A 24,128-nucleotide genomic window follows, 5' to 3' on the forward strand; every position below is an offset into this window, starting at 1 on the left:
TTGTTGCGTGCTCTTGAAGCTGAAGTAGTCATTGACAGGCAGGACGTTGCAGCATATGATTTTGTGGGCAATACTTACATCGTGTTTTAGGCGTCGTAGTTCTAAGCTTTCTAGACCTTTCTAGATGGCTCCGTTAAAAGAATGGTATTTAGGAAGTCAATATGGTCTGGCCAGTATTTGAATTTCTCAAGCTTTACACCAAATAAGTATAATTGGCATGTTGGTATGGACACTATTTATATGAGCACATCAAATTTGTACTGAGGACTGTTTAAAAGAAGAACTGGAATTTTTAACCCAAACACTCTGCTCAAATGGTTATCCAAGACATTTTCTTGACAGGCACAGTAAAATAAGAGAACCAAAGCTAACTGTTCCAATTGCCAGTAAAAAGAAGGTATTTATTGAGCTGCCCTTTAAGGGCCATCAATTAGCAAGCCTGACAACTTGATGTTTAAATACCTTAATTGAAGCAATTGTTGTGTGGAAAATAAAAGGATGAAGAAGTCTTAGATATATCCATTGCTTTGAGTTATTTAATAAAAGTGTGATTTTTAAAAAAATCTAAAAAATTAAAAATAAATAATTACCTCAGTCACCAGGCTGAGTGTATTTGGGAAACAACACCATTTGACAGGAGATCAGAGCCTTTATGCTTGATTCTAATGAATGTACAACAGTGTGTCTGGAAGTATATCTGGCCAATGGAGTCTCTTTTTAGTTAACTTCCTGAAATTTCAAGCCAGATCATTTTGTTTTACTTTTTTACTCACAATGCTCCTCAAACTGGACCATCCTGAAGCCAATATTTTGGCTCCTAAGTCTTGTACATTTTTCTTAGCACACTCCCCACCAGTCAGCCAGCCCCAGCCTCCTTCCAGAGATGTGTACCTTTGACATTGTGGTTGATGATATTCAGTCACAGGTGTGGAGGTTACAATCCAAGTAGGTGCGAACAAGTAACAGAATAACAGAATAAAGGGAGACCAGGAACAGCTAGAAAATAGTGGAGCCATGAAAACCAGCCAGTATCTGCTTGCTGGGAGACCGTACGGGGTCAAAGCCATCTTAGAGGGGTGGTGAAGGAAGGAGAGATGTTTCATTGATCACAAGGAAACTGTAATTTCCTCATTGATTCAAATAAAGCTCTCCTGAATGGCAGCAGAGACAACAGCCATTTTTGGAAACTCACAAGCTGTGACAAAGGGGACAATAAAATTTGTGCTGGAGCAGTTTGTGGACAGAACATTGAAATTGAGTGAGATAACTCCCAACTTTTATTCTAGATATCTAACCCAAGTAAAAGAATTCCAAGAAATAATATCCAAACATTAAGAAAGTGGTGATTGGATATTTTTATTATTAACACACATGATCAGTTGACAATCAGCTGTTTGATTTTTGCACACTGTTTAATGTTGGAATTTGGAGCAGGGGAGCCGTATACTGGAGGAAAAAGATTACTGCAGTGTGGGAAAGTCGAGTGAAAGTGATAATAGTTTAATACAAACAAAGGAAAGAAGGGAAAATAAATAACACCTGGAAGGTCACTTGACATTTCAATAGATGATTCGAATGTTTGGAATTATCAAGTGAGCTTTTTGAAGATCTTTTAAGACAAACTGAATTGCAAATAACTAAAACTCTGTTGAAACTGTTCATTGGAAGGTGGATTTGGGAGATCTGAGGAAATTTGGTGAGCCGGTTTGGATTTGGATTACTAATACTATTGATAGAACATCCTACAAGACAAAAGAAGAAAGGCAATAGAAAGGGGGGAAAAGAAAAAAAAGAAGAAAAGATAAATAAGACTATATATATGAATACATTTAAATAGCTTTGGATCTCTGATTAAATACAAAAAAAGTGGAACTAATGAAGTGAAAAACCTCATTTTTAATTTCAAACAATCCTAAAAGAAAATTTTAAAAAGCATCTGGTAAAGTTAGCCTTCTAACATATAAATACAACATTAAATGAATGAACTGCTTTAAAGGATAATTACAAATATAATGTATGAAATACTGTGGAAGCATTTGAACTGTGAAGCAAATCATTAAAAAATGAAGAGCAGGATCTTTGAAGGAATCATGTAAAGGGAGTATTTTATATTGGATGAAATTGCTCCAGAATTGATTGCACCATGGTGAATCCTAAGGAGCTAGAGGCCAAAACATACAATGAATGGTTGCAGGAACTGGGCATAGCTAGCTTAGTGAAGGGAAGGACCAGTAACATGATAGCAGTCCTCCAATATTTGAAAGGCTGTCACACAGAGGAGGGGGTCAAGCTATTTTCTAAAGCACTTGAAGGAGAGACAAAGAATAGTGAATGGAAACTGAATAAGGATTGGTTCAGCCTGGGAAGAAGACTGGAAGTGTTGCGGCATCATGGGCTAGAAATAGGGGGCTCTGATGAGCACTGTGAAAATTCAACCCCAGAGAAACCATTCTTAGGTGATCTTTTGGATTGGAACCGTCCTGGAGGGATGGTGAAGAAGGAGAGGTTTCTCAAATGACAAGAGGAACAAGGCAAGATCAGAGACAAGGTCTCTAAACTGGCAATGGGGAAAGCAGCCATTTTCAAGGACTACTACAAAGCTGGGGCAACTGGAATACGTTTTGAACAGCAGCAGAGTCAAAACAGAGTGTTGGGATTGGGGTGAGTGACTCACCAACATATAGACAAGGAATTTTAAATTGGAATACTAAAAGGTGTTCCGGAGCAGCAGTTTGCGGCTGTCACCTGGGGAATCTCACGGGAGAAGAAAGACAAAGTAGAGGCTGAAACCCCAAGCTCAAGGAGTTTCCCTTGTTGTTGTTGTTGTTGTTGTTGTTGTTGTTGTTATTATTATTATTATTATTATTATTATTATTTATTAGATTTGTATGCCGCCCCTCTCCGCAGACTCCACAGACTTGTTGCGTGATGTTCCCTTGTTTTCTTCTCTGGAAGGTCCTGGGATATGGGCTCATTCAGGCTCCAGAGTGCCGCCGCTCCTGCCATGGAAAGGCAGGCTCCCACTCATCCCCAGGGCCAAGGGAGGCAGTGGGGAAGCACAGCACTTGCAACTCTTTTTTAAGGCATTTGAGGTTGCAAATGAGGTTGATTCAAGACCAGGGAAAAGAGTTGCAAGTACCACGCTGCTCTCTTCGGCGGCCAGGAGGGGGAAGGAAAGGTGGACGAGACTAACCTACCAAGGGAGAGAGGAGAGCAGTGTGGCAACTCGGCACTTGCAACTCTTTTCCCAGGTCTTGAATCAACCTCATATGCTGTAGCAACCTCAAATGCCGCTGCCGGCAGAAGCTCGGCTTGACTCCACGGCCTTGACATTTGACACAGAAGTGGAGACTGAGGTGGGGATGGCAGTGAAGGAAAGTGTGTATGCGGCAGTGGGAAGGAGGACAGGGTACATGCGGCAGGGTGACTGTGATGATGGTCAGCAGCAGCGGCAGCAGCCTTCCTGTAGTCCGGCAACAGCAGCTTTTCATGCAGTTTAGCAGTGGCAGCTAGCCCCAGCTGCCAAACCATGTGAAAAGCTGCTGCGGCCGGACTATGGAAAGTCTGCTGCCACTGCTGCTGACCACCACCCAACTGTATTCAGTGTATAAGACGCACCCAGTTTTTGGTGCACTTTTTTGAAGTAAAATTTGGAATACTGTGTTCAGTTCTGGAGACCTCACCTACAAAAAGATATTGACAAAATTGAACGGGTCCAAAGACGGGCTACAAGAATGGTGGAAGGTCTTAAGCATAAAATGTATCAGGAAAGACTGAATGAACTCAATCTGTATAGTCTGGAGGACAGAAGGAAAAGGGGGGACATGATCGAAACATTTAAATATGTTAAAGGGTTAAATAAGGTCCAGGAGGGAAGTGTTTTTAATAGGAAAGTGAACACAAGAACAAGGGGACACAATCTGAAGTTAGTTGGGGGAAAGATCAAAAGCAACATGAGAAAATATTATTTTACTGAAAGAGTAGTAGATCCTTGGAACAAACTTCCAGCGGACGTGGTAGATAAATCCACAGTACCTGAATTTAAACATGCCTGAGATAAACATATATCCATCCTAAGATAAAATACAGGAAATATTATAAGGGCAGACTAGATGGACCATGACGTCTTTTTCTGCAGTCGGACTTCTATGTTTCTATGTTAAAAGGATGCGTCTTATATACCAAAAATACGATAATATGTTAGAGTTATGTCTAGAATCAAAGCAAAGTTTTAACACCAGATTAAATAATTCGTTTAGGGTACAGAGAAAACTGAAAAAGTGTTCTCTAAAATAATCTTTTGAAATTGCCTCCGGGACCATAATTTTTCCTATCGTTGAGCTGGCATGTAAAGATTCAGCAGGATGGCACATGATTAAACTGGAAACAAATGCCAAGCATTTGAAACTGTTGCCTGCAGGATAATAGTTCAATTAACTTTCCTCTTTGTCATACCTAAGATGCACATTTTTAATTAGTTGAAATGGTTACTTTCCCTTTGGATATTTCGCTGAAAGTTTTCCTTGACAAATTCTGGATTGCACTAACATTGTTCAGAGATATTTTCACAAGTGGCACACAGAAAAACTGATGATGATCTTCATTTAAAACAAATACACTGAATAAACTATAGTCTTCTGAATGATGTGCATATAAAATACAGCTTTAAACTGCCAATCAAGAAAATTGAGAGGAAGTACATCTTCTGTTGCAATGAGAACCAGTAGGGAAGGTAAGTGAAACCCACCCCTGCCCTTGGCTCATAATATTCTGTACTTTGCTGCAGAAAAATCTAGGTTGTGAGAGGGGAAAAAACCCTTGTGAAAGGTTCATTGGGTCCTTATGAAGAAAACCTCCTTCCTTGACCGCTATTGCATATAAACAGCTCTAATGCTTCCATAATTAAAGAAAAACATCATAGTCATGCAATTCTTTTCCTTAACCAATTCCTCTTACAGATCGCAGGAGCAGAGGAGAAATTAGGAAGACACTAAGCCTTCCTTCTTTGTTGTTGCAGATATTCAATTATTATAAAACTATACTTTATATTTTGGTAATTTTATCTAATAAAAGAGTGAAAAACATGCCTATATGCATCTAGATAGGTACATTTTACAGATGAATGTGTAAACTATTAATGTGAAACAGAGTTAAAATCTGACTAGCGATAAAGGAAATTCCTTCTAAAAGACATTAAGTAAACAACAAGCTTAGATATATTTATTCATTTATTGATTGATTTGTTGTAATATTCAACTTTCTCCACAAAAGTTCATGGTAGAGTATGTAGCAGTCCATCCTTCAATTTTTCTCCACAATACAAACCTGAGAGAGAGGCTTGACCAGAGTTACCAGTGGTCTTCTATGACTGAAGGAGAATTTAATCTTGGGTTTTCCATATTCCTTCCTATCTATCTATCTATCTATCTATCTATCTATCTATCTATCTATCTATCTATCTATCTATCTATCTATCTATCTATTTATTTGATTTGTATACCGCCCCTCTCTGTAGACTTGGGGCGGCTAACAACAATAATAAAACAGCGTATGACAAATCTAATATTTAAAATAGCTAAAAACCCTTATTAAAAACCAAACATACATACAAACAAACATATCATGCATAAATTGTACAGTCCTGGGGGGAAGGAATATCTCAATTCCCCCATGCCTGACAACAGAGGTGGGTTTTAAGGAGCTTACGAAAGGCGAGGAGGGTGGGGGCAATTCTGATCTTTGGGGGGAGATGGTTCCAGAGGGTTGGGGCTGCCACAGAGAAGGCTCTTCCCCTGGGTCCCGCCAGATGACATTGTTTAGTCAACGGGACCTGGAGAAAGCCAACTCTGTGGGACCTAACCGGTCGCTGGGATTCGTGCAGCAGAAGGCGGTCCTGGAGATATTCTGGTCTTAATTGCCCCATCACATAAACAACCAATATTATAAATGATAGTACATCAAAATACAAAATTGTTCATAGCACTTCCCCATTGGACACCGCCTTCCTTCTGCATTTGAGGGGACACTTTAGGACAATGGTCCCCAACCTTTCTGGCTTGGTGGATCAGTGGTGGGAGGAGGAGAGGTTGATTCTGTGTGACTGATGGAGCATGCTTGTACCAATGGCTAGTGGAGCTTTGTGTTTGAGCGCAAGTATTCGCATACATGCTCACTTGCCACTTGCTTGGCCTGGCTCCAGCCTGTTAATGGACTGTGGGCAGGGAGTTGGAGACACCTGATTTAGGAAATAGTTAATTTGAAAACAAATTAAAGCAAGAGGGAGAGAATTGGGATTAATTAAAACTGTCCTCATGGTCGCTCCGAGTCTCCGGAGAGGGGTGGCATACAAATCTAATAAAAATAAATAAATAAAAATAATGCCACATCTATTGTATTGTGTATATCAAAACTAAATGAAGGCCTTATGAGAGCCATCAGCCCAAATGCCATTCACTGCCTACATAAAAGCGGGAATTTATTTTATTTTATTTTATTTTATTTTATTTTATTTTATTTTATTTTATTTTATTTATTTTATTTTATTTTATTTTATTTTATTTCATTTCATTTCATTTCATTTCATTTCATTTCATTTCATTTCATTTTCTTTCTTTCTTTCTTTCTTTCTTTCTTTCTTTCTTTCTTTCTTTCTTACTTACTTACTTACTTACTTACTTACTTACTTACTTACTTATTTATTTATTTTGACTTCTATGCTATCCAATCCCGTTTGGGACTCAGAGTGGTTTACAACAAATAAAATGCAATAGAACAACAATAGTAAGAAGTCAAATATAAATATCGAACTATAAAATCCCATTATAAAACGTTATAAACCCCATTATAAAACCCACCATACAATCCTATCAAACAACATGCATACCAATCAAACATATTTCAGCTGTGACAGATGTTAATACTCACAGCTCCCAGGCCTGCCGGCAAAGTCAGGTCTTCTAGGCTTTCTCGAATGCCAGTAGGGTGGGACCAGTATGGACATTTGGGGGGGGGGGAATTGGTTCCATGGAGCCAGAGCAGACACAGGGAAAGCCCTCCCTCATGGTCCCGCCAACCTGCAGTGATTAGTCGATGGGACCCGGATAAGGCCAACCCTGTGTAATAAATAATAATAATAATAATAATAATAATAATAATAATAATAATAATCATCATCATCATCTTAATCCTGTGAGAATTGAATGCAATTCTCTTTATAACTGAAGAGCAATGGTTGGTTAGTGTAGGGATTTACTTAAACTGAAGTGTTCTTGGTTCAGGCTGTTCTGAAAAGTCACTGCGCCAATTCTTTCTTTTTCACAGCTTCTCCTGCACAATCTCTCCCACGTAGTATACTACCCAAAGTGACTTTTATTTTTTCCAACTTGAAGGATGATCTGTCTAGTTTTAGCTGATCCTGGGATCCTGAGAAACTGTTTGGCTCCTCAGTATACAGCTGTCGTTGAATGATAAGGTGAGAAGCCAGCTGATAGCTCTTGTTGCTTCCTTATCATTAGCCTCCCTCTAACCTGCTCAGTGAGTAATAACAATTCCCAGGGAAAAAAAGAAGCTCTTAATCGATTACTTATTTCGGGCTGCGTGTTTTGCTTATCCCATCACCCATTGTTATCATACAGAAAACTGGAGAATCTTATTAATCAGCACTGCATAATGACCTCGGCATGCAAGTATCTCACAGTTCCACATCCTGTTTCGGTAAAAGCAACAAAAATGCTTACTCTCTCTCTTCCTGTTTAACAGATAGGGCCCTTATAAGAAACAACAAGTCTGGGTGATTTGCACAGTTCCTTATCATGCAGCAGGTTAAATAAACCAGGAACGGGGGTGGGAGGTTGAATCAAAACACTAGGAGTGGTGTCATTTCTTGTGCATATATACAATCTGGAAATGGGGAAAAAATGATGTGTTTTAGATATAAGAACTGTGTGATTTGATTACATGGATGACACATTCCTCAAATATTCTGTGTATTACAACTTTGAGCAATTGCTCTGTTAAATGATTTGTGTTGAAGTTTAGCGTGAGTTGTTTTGAATGGCCTTTGGGGAAAAGGTGAACTCTTCTCTGAAAGGCTTTGGGCTACTGTCCACTAATGAGAGAAAAAAATATCCCCCCTTGGGTATCTTGCTGGCTTGAGCTATTGTCTAAGATTTCAACTAGTAAAACTTTAATACCTCAGCTTTGGGAATTGTGCTTTCTCTGCAAGAAAATTTTACAACAAAGTAATTACACATTTGGCAGAAAACTGATTTCAAGGATTTCAAGGTTAATATTAAGTTTAAATCTGTTGTGTGCTCTTGTGTTGTTGTGGTTGAAGCTGAAGTAGTCGCTGACAGGTAGGATGTTGCAGCATATGATCTTGTGGGCAATACTTAGATCTTGTTTAAGGCGTCTTAGTTCTAGGCTTTCTAGGCCCAGGATTGAAAGTCTAGTCTTGTAGGGTATTCTATTTCGAGTGGAGGAATGAAGGGCTCTTCTGGTGAAGTATCTTTCAATATAAATATGTTTATGTATGTATTTATTTTATTTGCATTCAGCCATTATTATTTCAAATTCAAGGTGGCCATCATACATTACATCCAACACACCTTCCTTCTCCTATTTCTCCCACAACAACAACAACAACAACAACAACCCTGTCATGTGAATTGAGATGAGAAAAAGTAACTGGCCCAAGATCACCCAGCCAGCTTTCATGACTAAGGTGTGACTAGAACTTACCATCTCCTGATTTTCTCCTCATTCTCTGCTTGGGACAAAGCCCTCCCGCCCACCTCCTGGTTAATACAGACCTTTATTTCTTCACCCGAAGCACAGCTGATCAGCTCCTCAATGAGGGGATGCATGCATGCAAGCAGAGTGAGCAAAATTATGGCATTGCAATGTGAATCGGTGGCGAAGATAAGTGAAACCCACCCTGATATATATACATAGCCTGGGCTAACGATAACAAACAATTACAACAGGAGCCCCCAAAAATACATTAAGCCCAATCCGAAAACAAAAGTCAAACATTTTTTAAATAAGCATTTTCCATTATTTAGTTTAGTTCTTAAAACTCTATTCAGTTTTATCTATAATTACTTAATTATATCCATCATTATAAACACCATATAACCATCATATTTGTAACCACTATTGTCCAAGTAGATTACTGTGTTTTTTGGAGTATATGACGCATTGGAGTATAAGACACACCTTAGATTTTGGGGAGGAAAATAGAAAAAAGAATCTGCTTACCAGGTATTCATCTGGCTAGCATCCTTAGTCTGATCAGTTTCAGCACATTATTTTATCCCCTGGTTTAGGTTTTTTTAAAAACTTTATTCGGAGAGAGTACCAATGAAAGAGCTTGCAAGCCAGTAAGAGCTGAGAACATCATTAGCACCTGGAAAGAAACATTCAGAGCAAGTAAAGCAATGAGAAAAACCCTGGAAGGACTTAGGGCTTTCAAAACATTATTCGCAGGGAGAAACAATGAAAGAGCCTGCAAGGTAAGAGCTGGGAAGATTGTTAGCAGCTAGTTAGGGCTGGGAGGGGGGGGGGGAAAGGCTACATTCCTAGTATAAGACGCACTCAGCCTCTTTTAGGGAGGAAAAAGGTGCATCTTATACTGTGAAAAATATGGTAATCATACTGTTTACTTTATTTTATTATTTATTTTATTTCATTTCATTTCATTTCATTTCATTATTTTATTTTATTTTATTTTATTACTTTACTTTACTTTACTTTACTTTACTTTATTTTTTATTTTGGTTGAGTGAGTTAACTTAGCTATCTATACTTCTCTTATAAAAGTAGCTAGACAGAAAAAGAGCCATGTAATTTGGGTGAAGAAAAGAAAGGTCTCTCAGTTTGCATAGGCATATTACATAGCAAATTCTCCCCAAACAACAAGGATTGCTATATGAAAAAACAGAAACTACCTATATGTATAATGAAGATATACTTGTAAAATGTTTGGTTTGCACTAAACACAGCTGCTGAGAACATGCTTAACATCTTTAGTTAGTTTGGCATGATTATAAAAGGAGATAACATTAATAAGAACATGAAAAATCCTACTAAGTGGATGTGAACTTGTGCCAAAAAGTTATATATGGCTGTTTTTCCTCTTTTGATATATATATTACCCAGAGGCTATCACAGCCATATTGAAAAAAATAACAACCCAGAGTTATTTATAAATTCAGCTAACATTAGTCATAATTAATGGAATGGAAATAACTTCTGAAAAAAATTGTCAAGGAAACTGCTGGGACTAGTTCTGGCAGTTATCAGAATTCAAAAATTGACAGGAAGACAGAAGGAAGGAAGGAAGGAAGGAAGGAAGGAAGGAAGGAAATAAAAAAGAAACCAGAACTAGCTATAGTTGCCTTGCATATTTGAAAGCAATGTATTCACCAATGAAAGTGTGAGAGGTGAGAATTTCTGAAACACTACTATGAGTTATTTTCTTCTTCAATGTCTTCCAAGTTGATAACATCTCTGTTTCCTCAGGATAATTAGATAATAAAATAAATCTGTTGTGCTGAGTGTCTTGACAACTAGCCAACTTGGTTAGTTTGTCACCCAGTTTCCCTAATAGCCTTCAGTAGGATGACCTCCATATATTTTAGAGCTATAAGAAAAACATTTCTATGAAAACTTACTTTAATAGTGCTGATCTGTAGAGAATCAACTACAATGGAACTTCAGATCTTTAAGTTTCAAAAAGTGATAAAAGAAATGCATTATTTAGGGGGAAAGACAGAAGTACAGTAGTACCCCTAGATACGAGCATAATTTGTTCCAGAAGGGAGCTTGTATGTCGAGGCAACTCATATCTGGAACAAATAACTTTAGACGTTGTTTTTCCCCTCCGAGATAACCAAAAGCAAGGATTCTTGTGCCACCTAGTGGACGCTCGGCTCGTATCCCGAATTTGAGCTCGGGACTGGAACAGAAATGTCTCTCCCCTCGTGGCTCGTATCTTGAAATACTCGCATGTAGAGCAGCTCGTATCTAGAGGTACTACTGTAGTTGAAAGAGTTTTATCTTTCTGCCCTTCCTGTTGTTTTTTTCCCCACAGACATTTCTATTAGAAATTTCCATGGGGAAAACAATTTAATTATATCAGGAAAACATTGATGGGAGATTCTTTTTAATCAGTTACTTTTCCAAATTGTAGCCTTTTATTTTCCCATTCTATGTATAATCGGTAGAATTCCAATTTCTCAGAAAAGTTGTCATCAGGGGTAGGCTACTGCCCGGACAAGGAGGAGTGGGGTAGCAAAAATGGAGCTCCAGCCCAGAGCACCCAATTTGCACTGAAAGATGTTAAAAGTAAATGCATAAGCCACACCCAAAGTGTGGTAGCAAAAATTTTGGCAGTCCTTCGCTGGTTGTAATGTACTGTATAGATGGTGGAGCAATATTTAGCAATGTTCAGTGAAATAAAGTCAGACTGATTTGATAATCCACGGGCATGGGGTGAGGTATCGTCAGTACGCTGATGATACCCAGCTTTACATCTCCACCCCATGTCCAGTCAACGAAGCAGTGGAAGTGATGTGCTGGTGCCTGGAGGCTGTTAGGGTCTGGATTGGTATCAACAGACTCAAAGATGGACTCAACTGATAAGATGGAGTGGCTGTGGGTTTTGCCTCCCTAGGATAATTCCATCTGTCCGTCCATTACCCTGGGGGGGAATTATTGACCCCCTCAGAGAGGGTCTGCAACTTGGGTGTCCTCCTCAATCCACAGCTTACATTAGAGAACCATCTTTCAGCTGTGGCAAGGGGGGCGTTTGCCCAGGTTCGCCTGGTGCATCAGTTGCAGCTCTATCTGGACCGGGACTCACTGCTCACAGTCACTCATGCCCTCATCACCTCAAGGTTCAACTACTGTAATGCTCTCTACATGGGGCTACCTTTGAAGAGTGTTCGGAAACTTCAGATTGTGCAGAATGCAGCAATCATGGGCTTCCCTAGGTATGCCCATGTTTCACCAACACTCCGCAGTCTGCATTGGTTGCCAATCAGTTTCCGGTCACAATTCAAAGTGTTGGTTAGGACCTATAAAGCCCTTCATGGCATCGGACCAGAATATCTCCGGGACCACCTTCTGCCACACGAATCCAAGCGACCAGTCAGGTCCCACAGAGTTGGCCTTCTCCGGGTCCCGTCGACTAAACAATGTTGTCTGGCGGGACCCAGGGGAAGAGCCTTCTCTGTGGCGGCCCCAACCCACTCGAACCAGCTCCCCCTAGAGATTAGGATTGCCCCCACCCTCCTTGCCTTTCGTAAACTTCTTAAAACCCACCTCTGCCGTCAGGCATGGGGGAACTGAGATATCTTCCCCAGGCCTACATGTGTGCATGTTTTTTAAATTATGGGTTTTTAACTTTGTAATATTAGATTTGTATTGTACATTGTTTTCTATTGCTGCTGTGAGCCGCCCCAAGTCTGCGGACTGTGGACTGGGGCGCATGTCCCGGTGAGATTTTTTCCCCTGCACATGCACAGAAGCAAAACCTCACCCGGATGTGTGTACCTGCCCACCGGTTACCCAAAGCTATGCAAGCATCATACTGGTAGCGGTAGTTAGTAGGAGCCTCCGGTTGCTACTGATATGGCTCCACATGCCACAGGTTCACCATCACTGGCTTAGATAGTCAGAAGTTGGCTAGCCTAACCTTTATTCCTTAAAGTTTAAATCCATTGATTCTGGTTCCCGCAGTCTGGGGAACTAAAGAATACATTCTTCATATATTTAGCAACCCTGCATGTTTTTTAAGGATACTCCCTTATCTATTAGAGATCTTGAAATGGAAGGGGGACAATAATCTGTCATATATGCTCTAGTGCAGTGTTTCCCAACCTTGAAGATATCTGGACTTCAACTCCCAGAATTCCCCAGCCAGCGAATGCTGGCTGGGGAATTCTGGGAGTTGAAGTCCAGATATCTTCAAGTTGCCAAGGTTGGGAAACACTGCTCTAGTGAACCTCACACTGAACAAGAAATTCAGGTGACCTTTACATTCCTTTCCAAATCTATGTTCCAAAGGTGCTTTTCTAAAAAGCAATTAGACTTCCTTGTTTTTTTCCTTGAAAATGTTTTGCTTTCCATTTTCAACAACCGTGACTTGGATGATTGAAATCTAGACATTCTTCCAACTGTATGATTTCTTCCAAGAGAAACACAAGCGTGGAATCTGAACTTTGATAACAATCTTAAGGATTTCCACCATCTTATTTGTCAAGAAGTACGAGGAGGCAACAGTGATGGGGGGCTACAACTTTCCTCTCGCCATAATCATTGCCTTATCATTAGCTTCAAGAGCTGCTGTCCTGAAATGTAGATACTAAAAAATGAGTTGCTGCAATAATATTTCTGAGCATTCCCATCTTCATTTTGATTTATCTGTCAATCCTGGATAGCTTTAAATGAATAAGCTCTCCGCACTGAGTTAAAGCCATAAGCACCACATTTCCTTTTATGTACCCACAGAATGGGGTTATTGCTCCCCAGAGTCCGTAAGGAGTTGGGCAGCTTATAAATTTAATAAAATAAATTAATGAATTAAATTAAATAAGAGCTGTAAGGATTCTTTTTCTTACTTCATGCCAAGGAACATTGACCAGCTCAATCACTTTATAAGCTTAAAGGCATTCTTAACTGGAGAAAAACACACAACCTTTTTAATTTTAGTTGTCCTCTTTGTTTTAATCCTGCTGTTCTGTTCGAGTCTGTGCAACACGAAATCGAAGTTTGAGACCCTGTAAAAATTTTTCTCTGCATTTCTGAAACTTGAAATTTCATGACTTCTCATTATTTCAACGGTTCTCTCTATGATAATTTTTTTGGGGGGAGAGGGGGGGCTTAGTTTTTGCTGGGCAAAAAAAGTCACACTTGTACTGTTTACGAGTCTGTGTGACTCGCACCGAAACTTCTTTATTTTAAGTGCTTATATTTGGTCAATTTGAAAACTTCTTTCCCTTGTAAACTAGGCTGAACATTTCTGCACACAATGAAATGAAAATTGAAATAAGAAAATAATGTTTATTGGTATATTTTATTCATAAAAGCCCGCCCAGCCCTCTTTTTTGTGAATTTCTTTTCAATTTATAGATAGTTTAGCCTCCAAAATGTGTACAATTTTACTAAATTTGTGGTGGGATTACTAGTTTGAACATTCCTGATCATAAGAAAAATATAAATGAACTGAAAAAAATGATGCCGAGGTGGCGCAGCAGGTAGAGTGCTGTACTGCAGGCCACTGAAGCTGACTATAGATCTGAAGGTCAGCGGTTCAAATCTCATCACGGGCTCAAGGTTGACTCAGCCTTCCATCCTTCCAAGGTGGGTAAAATGAGGACCCGGATTGTGGGGGCAATAGCCTAGCTCTGTTAAAAAGTGCTATTGCTAACATGTTGTAAGCCGCCCTGAGTCTAAGGAGAAGGGCGGCATAAAAATCAAATAAATAAATAAATAAATAAATAAATAAATAAATAAATAAATAAATAAATGCTTATTGTTTTTTTTAAATCAGAAATAAGCCCCCCCCCCTCCGCTACTTGCAACCATTTTCACTTAAATTTTTTTTAGGCTCCAAATCTGAAATATTTTTAATATCTTAGGCATTTGTTTACTCAATTTAACATTGCTAATCATCATAAAAATATTTTTGGGTGGTGGGTGGTGGTTGGGGGCTAACCTTTTTCTGGGCAAAAAACCCTCACATTGAGTCTGTTTCTGGTCGTATACGATTTGTTTAGGTACTTAAATTTGGTCTTTTTGAAAACCTTTTTCACTGGGAAACTAGTTTGAACATTTCTGAACATAATGATATGAAAATTGAACTGAAAGAAATGATGCTTATATTTTTATTTTGATCAAAAAGGCCACCCCCCATTTTTTTAGCATTTTGTGTCAATTTATATTTGTTTAGGCTACAAATCTCTAAAGAATTTCCCCCCAAAAGTTTTGATATACTAAATTGAACGTTCCTGACCATAAGAAAATTAGAAATGAACTGAAAAAAAAAATGATGTTTATTTGTTTATTTTGGTCACAAAAGGGCCACCACCCTTGGCCTTGCTGTGTGCCATTAATTTCACTTTTTATATAGATTTGGCTAGAAATATTGGTAATATCCTTTTGAAAAGCAAGCAATGATAGCCAGACAATTAATTTTATGAAAGAAATCCATTTTACTAAAACCAAGTATGTAATTTTGAAGTTAACAGCATACTTTTTATATAAATTGAAATAATTGAACACAGCGGGGGGGGACTTTATGTACAAAATAAACAAATAAGCACCAATGTTTTCAGTTCCATTTTCATTTCATTATGTTCAGAAATGTTCAAACTGGTAATTCAATGCCAAAGTTATTAAAATATTTGGAATTAGGGGCCTAGAAAAATTTATAAAGTGATATGTTTGAAAAAGCATGGAGGGTTCAGCACAAACCAGAAGAAACAGATCCTTACTTTAATCAAAGCAATATCCTTCTCTGAAACTTACTATAGCTTGGCAGGCAGCCCAGATGTCATTAGCCAACATTGCTGGTTTGTAATTCATAATCTGAGCAAGAATGTCTGAGAGAGAGAGAACTGAACTGGAAAAAAAAACAAAGTTGTCTTTTGCACTGAAACATTATGTGGCTAAGCCTTAAATAGTCTAAGGGCGTGGCCAATTTTTCTACAGATCTATTCATGAAGAAACTTTCTCTGGCTTAGCCACTCCTGCCTTCTAACAGCCCTGCATGCCCTAGCATCAAGAAGAGGCTTCTCCTCTTCTCCTGAATCACTCATGTGCACCTCGGGAGGTGCAGAAGGCCCTGGTTGGCTTTCAGCCTCTGATACTAAATCCTCTTTGACCTCCTTGATATCAGACTTGGGTTCCAGGTGCACAGGCTTCTGGTATCACACCACAACCATCTCTTGATCCTGGAGATCCATGGCCAGCTCTGCAGGATGCAAATGGGCCACAACAGTTAGGTCATTAGATATGAGTACTCCAAGGTCTTTGACAAATTGAGGGTTATCTACAAGATCGTGTCCTCCAAGCTTGGGATTGAAGCTTTCTTATTTTTATGGGTAATTTGTTTTTCTTGGTGATAATTAGTGGTACATATAATTTAATGACTCTTTGCATTTTGAACAAAAAGATATTGTAGTATTCTTCAGCAGTATTACAGTCAGAGAATAATGTTTGCAATCAAGGGATGAGAGGTTGGCATCTCTGATATCATAGTTGGCTTTTTAAAGGTTTAATTGGTTATCCTATTATTATGGTCGTTTTTGTAAGGATGCATATTGAGACAAAAGTCAATCATGCTAAGGTCACTGTTGGAAAAGGGGTCTATTATTTGAAGTCCATAAATTGAGTGTAAACTGTTGCAGAAGATGAGATCAAGACAATTGCTGAGTCTAGTGTTGTTTTTTACTAGTTGTTCAAGCCCGAGATTTGTAATAGCATTGTAAAGGGTTGAGTGTATGGGTTCGGTTGAACATTCATTTAGGGTCCAGTTAATATGAGATATGTTGAGGTCGCCAAGAAAAATAAGAGGATGTGTGTAGGAGGTTGCCCATGTAAATAGTGAGGTTAACTTGTTCGCATGTCTCATGTCATAATCAGGGGCTCTGTAGCATAGTAGGAAGCAGAGTGTGGTATTTAAGGTCACTTCGCAGATGATAGTTTCTGGAAGATCGAGTTCACGTCTAACTAATCTAATCTGCTTCTGTGCCATTTCAATTGTTAGAGAGAAGCAGCTTCAAAGAAAAACGTCATAATGGGCTTGATGCTGTTAATCCAGTGGATCTGTTCACCTTGGCTGTGTACTGGTAATCATGGATCATCAACAATGTGAACCTTGCACCATCTGTGCTCCAGGGGTGGGTTCTGCCTTACTTCACTGCAAGTTCACTTCCTTGAACAGCACATGAGTGTGGGTGTGTGCGTGTGCAAGTCTCCGGAGAGGGGCGGCATACAAATCTAATTAATAATAATAATAATAATAATAATAATAATAATAATAATAATAATAATAATAATAATAATAAATAAATAAAGTTAGATTAGATTAGATTAGATTTATTGGATTTATATGCCGCCCCTCTCCGCAGACTCGGGGCGGCTCACAACAATAGTAAAAAACAGTACATAGTGACAAATCCAATGCCCACCAATTCAATTACAATTTTAAGTTAAGAAATTCATAAAACAATCCCAATATATATAAAAAACAAGCACACAATCAATCAAATGGCAAAACAACATGGGCAAGGGGGAGATGTTTTAGTTCCCCCATGCCTGATGACAGAGGTGGGTTTTAAGGAGTTTATGAAAGGCAGGGAGGGTGGGGGCAATCCTAATCTCAGGGGGGAGCGGGTTCCAGAGGGTCGGAGCCACCACAGAGAAGGCTCTTCCCCTGGGTCCCGCCAGACGACATTGTTTAGTCGACGGGACCCGAAGAAGGCTGACTCTGTGGGACCTAACCGGTCGCTGGGATTCGTGCGGCAGAAGGCGGTCCTGAAGGTATTCTGGTCCGGTGCCATGAAGGGCACTAAGGTACTAAAAACCTGGGTTCTGCACATATGGAGCAGAAAAAAACCAGGAGAAGACAGCAAAAAACAAGGTGGCACCACCTATGGCACCGCCGAGAGAGTCAGTTCGGGGAGGGGTGTCCAGCTGTCCATCTCTGCTGGTTCAGCAAGCTTGTGGAGGGCGGGGGAAATTCCTGATACCAGTTCCATAGAAGCAGTCTGAATCGACAGGAACCCACCTCTGCCTTGCTCTCTTCTAAAGGCTTCTTGTGAAGGCATCTGTTGGTAGCAATTGGTGGGTCCATGAGTCATCGCAGTGAGAACCTGCAAATTCTTGCCCCATTCATGCTTCCTACATGTTCTTGTTGAGCAGTACTGTTATATTTATTGATTGCCTTTCACTTCTGTCAACCCTGATTGAGCACTGCCTTAAAGGTTATTGATGCTTTGCATTCTTATAATATGCCACCATCAGGATTAGATGTGAGGCTGAAGGAAGTGAAATGGTGGAATCTGTCAAAAAAGCCTTGCCTAGAAAAAGGAAAAGCAGAATAAAACCTCAAGCAGAAACAAGTGCTTCAGAACCATTTGGAAACATTTGCAAAAGCTTTTCCTGTGGATTTAAGGATGATGACGCAGAATCAGAACTAAGTAGACTTTATCCCCTAATTCATTTGTTGATATTTGAAGCTAATGCAGAGTTAATATAAAGTCCTTATTCAGCAATGGGTGTATCCTATACACGCTACTTCAATAACAGAAAATCCCATTTTTTCTGGACTTATCTCTACTTGCATCAGATGGAAGCCTGTATAATTGAAATATTTGAAGAAATTTCACAGAAAAATAACATGCTAAGGAGGAAAAAAAACTTTCTTTCCTCAGCATATTCAAGTTTCTTCTTCTTCTTCTTCTTCTTCTTCTTCTTCTTCTTCTTCTTCTTCTTCTTCTTCTTCTTCCTCTTCCTCTTCCTCTTCTTCCTCCTCCTCCTCCTCCTGCTGTCAACTGGGAAACCAACTATATTTCATAGTAATCCTTATCTCATCATTGTAAGAATGCTACTCTCAATGTGCAATTCAGGATAAAATGTCCGGGGGTGTTTCCTAGTCTGGGTTTATAATGTTATAAGCAAAATATAGGAAGTGTTATTTGCCCAAACTCATACAACTTTTAAAATTGATTTCTATTTTTCTTAGGATAATGTTCTCAGAGTTGTTCTGGAGTCTGGTGGCTTCCAAATATCACAAGCAAACAATTTTTTTTTAAAAAAATATTCTTCCTAAATACAGAATTATTGGGCACAGTCATTGAGGCCAGAAAATTTGACCTGAGGAGGCTGAATCTGTACGTTACACGAACTGTAGCCATATGTAAAAGGAATATTCTCCATTGCCATGTTCTCCGGAGAGAGACATTTAGGAGCAGAGAACAATAACTTCCCTTCTAACATTACTTTCTGTGTGTGTAATCATGGGCTAAAAAATGTGGTGAAAAGAAAGAAGGAAAGAAGGAAAGAAGGAAAGAAGGAAAGAAGGAAAGAAGGAAAGAAGGAAAGAAGGAAAGAAGGAAAGAAGGAAAGAAGGAAAGAAGGAAAGAAGGAAAGAAGGAAAGAAGGAAAGAAGGAAAGAAGGAAAGAAGGAAAGAAGGAAAGAAAGAGAGAGGGGGGAGGGAGGGAGGGAAAGAAAAAAAGAAAGAAAGAAAGAGAGGGGGGAGGGAAAGAAAGACAGAAAGACAGACAGACAGAAAGAAAGAAAGAAGAAAGAAAGAAAGAAAGAAAGAAAGAAAGAAAGAAAGAAAGAAATCCTTGGTGCTCTCTGAGCTTGTGGAGATTTCATTACCCGACTAGGTGACATCTTCAGTGTTCCATCTAGAAGGAGCTTGAAGAAAGCAGCGGACAAAAGCATTAAGCATTCACTTTCTCTGCCACAAAACTTCTACCCAATGGTGCATGCCGGTGAGAAGGTGCTTACCAGAGTAATATCATAATAAACCATAAATTTCGATGGCTGCATATTTCAAACGAGATTTATGAACGTTCTATTCACATAAAGAAAATACAGTGGTACCTCTACCTAAGAACCCCTCTACTTAAGAATTTCTCTAGAAAAAAACCTGAGTGTTCAAGATTGTTTTGCCTCTTCTCAAGAACCATTTTCTACTTAAGAACCCGAGCCGGGGAAAATTTCCCAGGAAATTTGAGAGCGGCACAAAGGCCCGGCCAGTTTCCTGCCATTCCCCCTTTAATCCTGGCCATCTCAGGCTTTTCTGGGCTGCCAGAGGAGCCTTTTGGTGGTGCTTAAGGAGGGTTTGCAGCCCAGAGCAAATGGAGCATTTTCCTTTCTTTGGGCGCTTGGAGAGGGAATAAACCTCTGCCAGCACCCAGAAAAAAGAAATGCTTCCTTCGCTCTGGGCAATGACTGTCCTCCTCCTCTTCCTCCTCCTCCTCCTTCTCCCACCCAAATTCCTAGCTTTTCTTTCCTAATGGGTTTGCACGCATTATTTGCTTTTACATTGATTCCTATGGGAAAAATTGCTTCTACTTAAGAACATTTCTACTTAAAGAACCTGGTCACGGAACAAATTAAGTTCTTAAGTAGAGGTACCACTGTATTGTGCTAATGTCAGTCACTGAATTACATTTATTAGTATCACTTGTTTTAGGAACTGGGGAGAAAAAGGAAAAGAATTAGTGGAAGTCAAAGCTTGTATTACTTGTACCTTCATATTAAACAGAAGCCTGAGGGCCCAGCACAGCAAGTTGAAACAGGCAGTGTGCAGAAAATATCTCGGATCAAAGGAGGCATACAAAGTTATGGCAAAACGGGTAAAAGGCGGCAGCAGGAAAATGGTGAGGGCAAATTATGGATTGGGTGTTAAATATTCTTAAAACAGTTGGATTCTAGCATTGGGTGTGTCTCCTTGTGCATGTGAAAAGCAGATAATATCCCTGCGGGGGGGAGGGGGGGGCCTAGAGCAGCAAAGTGACCGCCAGAGGCTGCAGTCTCAAAACCATTGCAGGCAATGAGGTTACTATGCAGTCCCTGGGGGTGGGGGGGAGAGATACATGTTTTATTCCAAGGAGTCCAAAGTCTGTTTGATCTGCACATTCCAGGAGAAAACCATGATACAAAGAAGAAGTGGGTGGGAAAGTTATCCACTTCTTTTTCCTTCGGGGATGTTATTTTGACCAGTTTCCCCGCCACTCCTCCTTCATCCCCTCCTCTGTCATGCCTCCAGCCAGAGTAGGAACAGAAAGCTTGGTCTCTGCTCTGAAATGATATACTTTGCTAACCTCTAAGGAGAAGGTGGAGTACAGGACCGGGAGAAAGAGAGAAGTTTTGCAAAGAATTCAAAAGTGAAATCATGAGGACATCTGTGCAGGTAGGATGGAGACCTTTTCTCTCTCTCTCTCTCTCTCTCTCTGCTCATCTCATTTTAGGCATTTGTCTTCTCGGGCATTAGTTTAATTTGAGAACGAAAAGATGTGTTGCAAAATTCACTCCTGATATTAAGAATGAAAAGATACACTCTCTGTTTTTATCACTATCGCCACTCCAATGTTTACCAGCTAAAATGGAACGCGTGTTTGTGTTTTTGTGTATATATGTGTTTTAAGGGCCAGATTTAGCTCTAAGACAGAGAAATTATCAGTTCATAAAACAGAGAGGTTTTTTCCCCCTTTTTTAAAAAAGCTTGGATCCAAGATCATTTACAGCCAGGCTCAGAATTAGGGAAACAAAATTATGCATCAAAAACATTTCTATTTTTAGAAATTAAACATACGGCTTTCTTACAAAGGCTTCCCCTTGTGACAAAATTTTTATATATACATATTGGTGAAAACAAATGCAGGATACTGTGTCCATATGGTGATACCCATTTCCCTGTGCTACGCCGAACAACAATTATGTCTTTTTAGGGAAGTAATTTTTTAAAAAAATATTCTCTACTCAGCCCACTGCAGATATGTAGTCATTTCTTAAATATTAAACAACAACATTCCAACAAGTGTTATCTACAACTGTTTTGAAATGTAATGATATGTAATGTAATGAGTCATATTTGGGGGGTCTGGCTGCACCGATCTTGGCTTGTCAGATATTTTCATTTACAATAGTTGACCTCCATCTCATACCCTCCCCCCTGAATATCCGGTGCTGGATTTGTTTAAACTAAACATATTTTAAAGTAAGATCAACTGCAAGTGGTAGAGATTATCCTTAAGAAATATATGAACAAATACAAACTCAATGAGATTTTTTTTTGGTGCTTGTTACTTAGATAAGTCACACTTTATATTACTTGCTCAATTTAATTTAATAACATATGTTGCAATGAAAACTTTTTTGATCATAAAATACACATCACATATATATCCCACTTACTTTGCAGTGAGACTTCTGTGTTTGTCTTAATCCAAGGGACAGCCCAGTCTTTAAAGCCAAACTGGGAAAAATAGTTGTCTTCTTTCTGTTGGAAAAGCATAAGCAACTTTAAAATCTTTTAAATCAGGACAGATTGAAATTTGCAGGAACTAGAGCATAACAAAATTCTTAATTAATACAATTGAGGGAGTACTAGAAATATTTCACAAGAAGAGTCCTCCTCTCCTCTGCTAGCAACAGAATATCTTATTTCACCAGACTTGAAATTTTGGGCTTAGAAAACCTAGAGCTACGTTGCCTTTGATCTGATCTAAATGTAATTCATAAAATAATCTGCCACAAAGTCCTACTGGTCAATGAATACTTCTGCTTCAACCACAACAACACACACACACACACACAAAATAGATTCAAACGCAATGTAAACTGTTTGAAACTTGACTGCAGAAAATACGACTTCAACAACAGAATGATCAATGCCTGGAATGCACTTTGGTTTCTTCCCCAAACTCCAAAAACTTTAACCTTAGACTGTCTACAGTCAACCTCACCTGATTCCTAAGAAATCTGTAAGGGGCGTGCATAGGTGCACCATCATGCCTACCATCCCTGTCCTACTGTCCTATTGTCCAAATTTATCTATACCAAATTTGCTTTTGTTTTATTTATTTTTATTTATTTACTTCGATTTATAAGCCTGCTGACAAACTATGTTTATACCATACCTATTATCTTGTACACATTTTGACAAACAAACAAACAAAATTAATTAATTAATAAATACCGTAGGATTCACAATAGGGACTTATCTGTATCTTGCTGTGAGCCGCCCCAAGTCTGCGGAGAGGGGCGCAATACAAATCTAAATAATAAATAAATAAACAAACAAACAAACAAACAAACCACATACTTCAGTATCTATTTCTTTATAGCTAAATAGAAGAAAATTTAATGCAGGTCAAATCACTATTATGTTTGCCAAATTTCACAGAGCATTGTATCATGGTGATAGGCTTAGTTCCTGGTGACAATTTGGACAAATGCCTGTCTATTCCATTTATGTTTAGTATTAATTCATAGGTCTTCTAAAAATATTCTTTGAGGTTCTTTATATGCCTCAATATTATGAGAATGTAATAATACTGAGAGTGAAACTAGGTCATGTGATGAGAAATACATATGGCAAATCTCAAAACAACATTAATGGGTTTGGGGCCAAAGGAAAGGAAAGCAGAAGTAACAAGGAATTATAACTAATATTTGGGACTAAAAAGCAGTGAAATTAATGTATTTATCAGTTTACAAAATAAAACAAAATTCATCTTTAAAACTATCATATAAACACAAAATACTGTATATCCTTCCCACCCACCTCCTTCCCAAATTCTACCGAAAAAAGATGGGAAAGAGTAAAGCAAATAAATAATTAAAATAACATTTATTTTTCAAATTCTCTGCTAGCATCATTTCTGGGATACAATCTCTGATATAACTAATGATAATCTGATTGTAAAGGGCATTCTAGTTACAGAGCAAATCTGGCATCAATGAATCCAGCATTCTCTCTATCCTTTTCCTTCCAAGATGATTTATTTAAACAACATTTGGCACAGGCTTTTAAACTTCAGATCAAAAGTGGAATTTTATGGAGAATTTTGTATCAGGAAAAATTAACCTTGACGTTTTACAGAATACCAAAAATAGTATTGAGCTGCCTGTTACATGCGAAGTTCAGATTTCACAGACTTCAGAAAATGAGAAAACAGCTGATATTTACATATATGACTTAAAAAAAAATTAAATGTTGAAAATGTTGCACAATATTCATTTAAGTGAAGAATGTTTCTGTACAATGGATTTGCTTTGATGAACTGTTATTAAAACCTAAGGCTACACATATACTAAAGTTACTTTGACTTGGAAATTAGATATAATTATATATTGTCTGCACCTTAAAGATTTATGTTCATTCTGCCATGTTTTCTTTAATGAGGCTAACTAACTCTGAGTCTTCGGAGAAGGGAGGCATACAAGTCTAAATAATAATAATAATAATAATAATAATAATAATAATAATAATAATAATAATACAACAACAACAACAACAATGTTTTGCTTTGGCCTAGCTCCAAATAGGAAAATGAAAGCTAGCTCCTTACTACCTTTCTCACTGTTTTAGAAATGAGTA

At 38.7% G+C, this 24,128-nt stretch overlaps 1 protein-coding gene across 2 annotated transcripts in view; it reads left to right on the plus strand.

Annotated features, from left to right (window-relative positions):
• The first annotated feature begins 20,514 nt into the window (after window positions 1-20,514).
• Window positions 20,515-24,128, plus strand: part of KEL (Kell metallo-endopeptidase (Kell blood group)) — a 61,068-nt gene continuing 57,454 nt past the window's right edge. The window contains exon 1 of one of the 2 annotated variants that reach the window (XM_070742102.1): window positions 20,515-20,936. In XM_070742102.1, coding sequence (XP_070598203.1) covers window positions 20,919-20,936 — 18 coding nt within the window. In that variant the 5' untranslated portion in view covers window positions 20,515-20,918. The remainder of the gene's footprint in view (window positions 20,937-24,128) is intronic. The other variant, XM_070742103.1, reaches the window with a different exon arrangement.

Source organism: Erythrolamprus reginae, chromosome 2 (genome assembly GCF_031021105.1).
Source record: "Erythrolamprus reginae isolate rEryReg1 chromosome 2, rEryReg1.hap1, whole genome shotgun sequence".
NCBI lineage: Eukaryota > Metazoa > Chordata > Lepidosauria > Squamata > Dipsadidae > Erythrolamprus > Erythrolamprus reginae.